At 46.4% G+C, this 7,280-nt stretch overlaps 1 protein-coding gene across 1 annotated transcript in view; it reads right to left on the bottom strand.

Moving 5' to 3' along the window:
* TLN1 (talin 1) overlaps positions 1-7,280 on the bottom strand; it is a 61,394-nt gene that overhangs the window by 43,113 nt on the left and 11,001 nt on the right. The window contains exons 12-18 of the mRNA XM_009071174.1: positions 5,747-5,927; positions 4,578-4,691; positions 3,819-3,927; positions 3,087-3,295; positions 2,220-2,318; positions 1,052-1,219; positions 9-164 (exon numbers count right to left, since the gene is read on the bottom strand). Of these exons, the coding sequence (XP_009069422.1) occupies positions 9-164; positions 1,052-1,219; positions 2,220-2,318; positions 3,087-3,295; positions 3,819-3,927; positions 4,578-4,691; positions 5,747-5,927 (1,036 nt within the window). The remainder of the gene's footprint in view (positions 1-8; positions 165-1,051; positions 1,220-2,219; positions 2,319-3,086; positions 3,296-3,818; positions 3,928-4,577; positions 4,692-5,746; positions 5,928-7,280) is intronic.

Genomic DNA, 7,280 nt, shown 5'->3' with positions numbered 1-7,280 from the left:
TGGCTGACCACGCTGGCGGCCGCACTGACCTGCTTCAGCAGCTCGGGGTCGTCTGTGGCAGCCTGGCAGGCCCTCACACAGTTCTCCACAGAACGGTCCACCAGCTTCCCTGCCTCAATCAGCTGCTCCTGACACACGGGAGAGCTGATGGTGGGACTCACCACCTGCGCCGGGAAGGACACGGAGAACTCACAAAAAGCTCATCTGCAAGTTTCCCCACTGCTAACAAGTAAAACATCTACTGGGTTTATTCATCTTTAAATGACCTGTTTTCCCCAGACAGAGGATGGTGAGAGTATTTCAGTAGCAGCTTTGGACATCTAGATTAGGACTTGGGGCTCTGCACGCTGTTAATCTCAGTTTAGGCTTGAGAATGGAGGCCCCACCTCGTTTCATGCTTCTCCAGCAGCAACTGAACTGAGGAAACACTGGACATCTGATCTGGAGGGCAGGCATGGGCCAAACTCCTCCAGGGCAACCACATCCACTGGCAGACTCCTGTGCCCTGTGACTCCAAACCCATGAACTGAACTGGTCCTGCAAAGCCTTCTCAAATGAGCCTCTTGGTTAAAACAAGTAGTGCTTGGCACAAGCCAAACAATATTCTACTTCTGCAGAGACAAAACAAGTAACAAATACCTATTAGAAACAACCCTCCCCCATCTGGTCTGGGCATATCTGGACAGCTTTTAGCCATAGGAAGATTGTGCATATCTTTGGAGGAGCACAGGAAAACTGGGTGTGCCCTACGTCGTACTGAAGAAGTGACACAGCTCCTCGGGTAGGCTACGCTTGTGGAACTTGTATTTTTTACTTTATGTTTAATCCATACTAGCAACTCATCAGATGGGCTCTGCTACCTGTGGAACCTTCTCTCTGGGGATCACACCAACAACTGCTGCATGTGACAATTTACTCACCACCAACCTTCGACAGTGTGTAAATTTAGAGCTCTGGTATTAGCACAGCACATTGTGTGAGCCCATCAGAAATAAGCAGCACCACTCACTGAAACGAGGCCTTGTCACCTCACACACAGCACCAGCCTCACCTTAGCACAAGCCACGAGCTGGGAAGTGGAGAGTGCACACTGGGTAGCAGCAGCAATGACCCTGTTCTGCAGGACTGTGTCCTCAGCCACCTGCGCCACGTTCTTGGCCTTCAGCACTAACATGGCAGCAGCGTTTGCAACAGCTTTGGCCAAACTCATCAGGACATCCTGGTAAAAGAAAGGGACAACTCAGGAACAAAAACATATGTACTTAGCCTAGATTAAGTCTCCTGACAGAAAGAAGTTCTCTTATACCAAAACCTGAACGCTCTGTTTTGTACAAAGCAGCAGACATGGCTATTGCTCAGAAAACTCAAGGGTTTTCTGTCCTTGGCACCCATTTCTCCAGCTACATATCAAGTTATCAGACTGAAGGAGTATAGACTGTCAAGCAGTTAGTTCAGAGTGCATAGGAAGAAACTTCTGTCCCAAATTGCTTATCTTCACTTCCTGGTTTTAGCTAGGATAAGCCATCCCTTTGCTCACCCACCTTCTCCATCCCTCCACAGCACTTAGAATGCTAAGTTCTTCCTCAGAGAGAGAGGGCTGTAATACAAACTCAACTAGGAACACAAGTGAGGACTCTGATGGAGCTCGCAGACAGATTTACTAGTGGCCTGTAAGTTTTGTCAGCAGACCCACTGCACACAGTGCACTCCAGAGCTCTGTATCTGCTGCTCAAAGCACCTTCTCCTGGTTCTGGGGCAAACCTGATCTTGGCATTGAGGGACAAAATCCAGACATTTTTAAGAGAGTACTTAAGAACAATGGTTTGAAACTGCTAATAGAACCACTGTTGAGTCATAAGGCATTCTGACTTTACAACTGATAACACAAACAAAAACCCTGAGCCATGTGCCCTGGGCTGGCCCTGCTGGAGCAGGGAGGGGGGACCAGGGACCCACTGTGGTCCCTCCAACCTAACAGACTCTGTACTTCTGTGAAGAGCCACAGTGCCCCAGCTCTCCCTGACACCCTAAGGCACGAGGAGGTGCAGAGAATGAGGCAGAGCTTCTGCCACGCTGTAATTAAAACTGACTTCACAACGGATGAACTTCAGTCAGTACAGAGAAGCTCCAGCATTGCCCAATGACACCTGGGGAAGAGGTTTCATGCAGAGGCTCCTGAACACTGCACAGCTCTGGCAGCGACAGCCACCCCTCCTTACCTGGAACCTTTCATCTGTCTCATTCTCTCCAATCTGCCTCAGCAGCTCCCCACTCGCCTGCCCAATGCTGCCAGCTGCACTCAGCACCGTCTGGCGAGGCTGGAAAAGGTAACAGGGAAACACAGTCAGTCAAAGAAAACCTACCTGACCTGAATTTTACATCTCTCCAATACGGCTAAAAAAATGTCATGACAGAAATACTTTTGCAAAATCTTTACTTCTCCACAGGCACAATGGCACATCCATACTTCAGGGACTTCACCTCAAGTGCCACAGAGAACGTGCAAAGGATTCTGAAGAACCTAATAGACTTTGCTGTCATAACTCCATGGATAATTCAGGATAAACAGTTGATATGTCAACTGATCTGAAACATCAGGAGACTTCATGTTCTTCAAAACATAAATACCTGAAGAGACCTGAGGCAAACTGGCTACAGGCTCCAAATCCTAACAAGCCAATCAAGGCAGTTTACCCTGGTCAGTACTACTCTCATTTCTGGAAATCTACAACATGTGAATTAACTTCTCATTTTATGTGCCAAAGTAGACAAAGACAGTAAGGAAAAAAATCATGAACGAGTATCTCTGCACTTCCTGTCTGAAATTTGTTTCTGAAAGAGAATACAGTGCCCAGATAAACTGCACAAATCAATCAACCTCTGTGTACAACACACAATACTCTAAGATCAAGATGCAAGACTTTAAGGCATAAAGACAGATGAAGGATTAAGAAGTAGTCAAAGGAGCTGCTTGACAGGGAACACTTTGCAGCACTGGACAGCTGAGGTGTAGAAGCTAAGCAGTCTCAAAAAAATCAAAAGCTATGCACTTCAGAAAGAGAACCTGAGAAGTTTCCATCACTCACCTCCCCTGAAGTAGGTTGCACAGCCTTCAGCAAGTCTGAGACAGCACTGGCCAATGTCCGAGCAGCTTTCAGGAGGTCTTCTCCACTCCCAACCTCATCATCCATGAGAGCAGCAAGGAGTTTCACACCTTTGGACATCTCGGTGAGGTTGGACGAGATGGTAGTAATTGCACATCCCACAGCAGTGTAATCAGTGTCAACTGGGTCCCCTGGAGAGCAGAGTTTTTCTGTGAGCAGAATGCTTTAGTTGTCACAATTCTAACAGAATTTTTCTTCATTCACTGCCATTTGCTGAAAACCCACAGTTTCAGCTACCTTTCCATACTGAAAGAACCTAAAGTAATACAGTCTTGTCCCTTGAAAGCCACTGGCAGCTCCTTTGACTTGTAATTTGCTGAAGAAAAAAAACACTGTCCACAAACACAACCTCTCTTTAACATCTGACAGATCAATAATGCTTTCTTGTAGCAACCTTCAAACACTCTGCTTTGCTGGATATGCAAGCTACATTTTATTTTGTTGGTGGCTGTGTCTTTAGTGCAAGAGAGAAATCGAAGACACAATTGTGTTGGGAAGGACACAAAGTTTGTTCCACATGTCAATGCACTTAGCTATTGGGATGTCTTAAAGAAAATCTTTCTACAGCTGCCCCATACTCAGTTCCTGTGTTACTTAACTTAGGCTGACCAGTAGCTGGGAGGCTGCAAGGAAATCCTTCCTGCCAAAATTTACCTGCTGTAAGGTTAACAACAGAAGCAGTTCCTGCAGTGATTGCATCAACCTGAGAGTGTATTTCATGCTTGGACTCATCAACCTTGTTCTGAACCCACACTCGTGATGCCTGGGGAGCAACAACAGAAACAAGAATTAAGGACTGCAGTGAGGGTCTGTAAGTGAAGGTTCTCCCTAAAACTCCCATTCCTTCATGGACATTTAGAAGTGAAACAGAGGACAACCACCAAGCCCTGAAAGTGAAACATGAAAACAAGCATTTTCTTCTGCTGCTTCTCCTACTCGTGTTGTTATCACATTCCAACAGTTGTCCTTGTAAGGCCAATGCCACAAACAGTGCACTCATGAAGGCTGAACACTCTGGACTGACAGTGCCCCATAAGCAATAGCCCTCTTGCTCTGTCTTCCTGCCCTAACCTGGATCAGGAACATCAGAATCACATTTTCTCTGACTTTCCAAGTGTCTAGGAGGCAGTCACTCCCACCACAGACACTGACCATAGCTCGTGTTCAATTGTACATATGCCCACAAAACAACAGCATTCCAGACATGTTCATGCAAGGAATTCTGCTACATCTCAGGAGACTGATTTGAGTGAGGTGGAACACTGCACATCAATTTCTTGAAAAGAGCACAAAACTCTTATCCCATTTAATAAGCTTCAGTGGTATCACTTTAGATCCAGGGACAATCACTAAAAGTGATCTGCTAACACCCCAAAGCAGAAGACTCATTTCTGTGAGGTGTAAATCACTCACCATGTCCTGCCCTAGAGGTGGCAGGTTATCCACTTCACTGAGGTCAGCCTGTGCCTGCTGGACAGCATGCATACTGGTGTTGATGGTCCCCATCAGGGCCTGCTGAGCTGAGGTCTGAAAGGCAGAACAATGTAATCACTGTGTCTGACTCACTTGTGTTCTAGGAGCATGAAAACCAAACTTGCTTCTAGGATATCATTACAGCTACAGGAGGACCAACACTGAAGCAGGTTCTCCTGACAGGAAACACAGCTCTCAGAGGACCAACACTGGAGCCACTTTATCCTGAAAGACTGCAGCCCACAGGAAGGACACACTGGAGCTGGGGAAAAGTGTGAGAAGGAAGGAGCAGCAGAGAGGGGCTGCTGTAACTTCAGGGAGCAGGGAGTAGAACAATCAGAAATGAAGGAGTGAAGTTGAGCCTGTGCAGAGAAAAGGGGTAGGTGGGAAAGTGTTTTAGTTTTCATCTGTTTCTCACCATCCAAGTGACAATAAATTAAATTAAATTCCCCAAGCTGATTCTGTTTGACCCATGAAGGCAGATGGTGACCTGCCTGACTTTACCTTTACCTAGGCTGAGATAAAGCCTGTTTTGTCTTAGCTATCACACACACAGACACTTCTTGAAGAGCAGGAGTGAGAAGGCAGCTGGGCAGGCATTTGGCAAAGCCAAGGTTGATCCACTACATGGATTACACTTTTAGTAATATGTCATGATCCTAAGTACTGATTATATTCTTTACAGAGTGTTTAAGACTTTGAAAGTCCTTTACCTTAAATGAGACCACGCAGCATCAGCTTTAAGCATGTTAAGAAGTTTCTGCATGGGTGGGCTGCTGATCTGCCAAAAGTAAGGCTTTTCCTTCAAACTGCTTACTTTTGCAAGTCTTAACACTTTTTTTAACCCTTGAATACTAGTTTAACTACTTGGAAGTAAAGTGAAGGCTGGAAGCGCTGGCTTTAAAGAGCAGGAGGACATCAGTCAAAATGTGATACCCTAAATATTTCAGAGATCCTCAAAACCCACGTGTGGTAGGAAAGCCAGGAAATTACAGCCCAAACTCCTGCTCCCAGCAACGTGTGTCACTTGCTGCTTCTGAGTGCTCACAGCACAGGCACGTTTCAAACACAGGAAGGAGCTGTGAATGCAAGACAAGGAGGCTGCTCACAAGGGGGGGCATATGTCCTCTGTGCATCTGGCCCACGGTGACCTGCTGCTGGGGGGAAGGCATGATGCCAATGTTGAAGGTCTCGGGGCCGCTGGAGCCCGAGCGCATGACTGCAGGCAGTGCCACAGAGCCATGCTCCACCTTCCCCGTGCGGTTGAACTGCTGCTGCAGAATGGTGGGCCTGGAAAAAATCCAACAGAGAACTGGTGAGCTCCTGCAAACCAACATCTCCCCCATCTTCTTCCCTTAGGTTCTTAAATTTCATTTCAAAACCTCTGGAGAAGCTGGAAAACTTTCTTTGTAACCATTTCCCAACATGCTAGAAAAAAATAATCTGGGGCTTTTGCCAGATCAGTTATTAGCAGCACCGAGGGGAGAAGGCAATGTGTAGCTTTGGTGCACATGGTGCAACAGCTTCACACCTTTTAGATGCGTAAGAGACAGAACCAGAACAAAGCTTATGGCAGAACAAGTGCTTCGTTTCAGATCAGGCCGATCAACAGGAAATAAAAGCATAAACCTCGTGGAGACATCTTTTTCAAGCACTCCCTAGGACTGGGATAGAACCTAAGACTCCTCCTTCCCCCTTTACACACACACAGCACTTACTGATCATCTGGCACTATCAGAAGGTTTGGCAGGACACTTTCAAGAACAATAAATAGTCAGCCATCCATGGTCATGAACTGCTTTGCCAGACACTGCTTATATTTAAATATGATTCAAGTTTTAGTAGCTAGAAGCACTGTCAGAAATTCAGGCTTGAACAACACTGTTGAAGGGGAAGGGAGAAGTGACTTCAACAGGAAAAATCTTGTCCTATCTGTTAGAAGCTCTGGGCTTCACTGCACAGCACTAGGCTGGCAGAACAATCTGGAAGTGATTTGGAAAGGGCCATGTCAAAACAAAGCACATTTGAACACGTGTGATCCATCCAGCTGAAATTTCACATAAGGCCACAGTAAATATCCAACAAGTCTATCCTCTATAAACCATATGTCTAACCATAAATCAAATGGACTTTTCACACACACTCTGCTGACACTGCCATCCCACAGCTCCAAGAGGAGACTCGTGTTGCTCATTACAGCTTAGAATGCCACAAACCTCTTCCTATTCTTTCACTGCAAGGAAAGATTTAACATTCTTTTGAAGAGCATGGCCAGCTCTACAGCTCTGTGTCTTGCTATATTCAGTCACTCTCCCACTACCCCACAGCCTGACCTAGCAGCACAAACCCCTGGCCCTTACCCACACCACACACCTGGTTGGCTTGTTGGGTGAAAGGAGCCAACTCTGCCCATAACACACTGCACAACTCAACTGACAGGAGCCAAATTTACTGAAACTATGGAACTAGCAACTAAAACCTTGCAAATTCTATGTTTTTGGCATGAAGACCAAAAAACTAATAGACCATTTGCAGCTCTGCATCACTATCCCCCCTCCCTGCCCCAGCACTTTGCTGAAGTACAGCCTGAGTTCCTGGGTTCAAGGGTCAGGTTAGCACAAACTGCTGCCACTGCTGGTTGCT

The sequence above is a fragment of the Acanthisitta chloris genome, unplaced genomic scaffold (assembly GCF_000695815.1).
Source record: "Acanthisitta chloris isolate BGI_N310 unplaced genomic scaffold, ASM69581v1 scaffold40843, whole genome shotgun sequence".
In the NCBI taxonomy this organism is placed as follows: domain Eukaryota; kingdom Metazoa; phylum Chordata; class Aves; order Passeriformes; family Acanthisittidae; genus Acanthisitta; species Acanthisitta chloris.
This window is presented reverse-complemented; position numbering and strand designations above follow the sequence as displayed.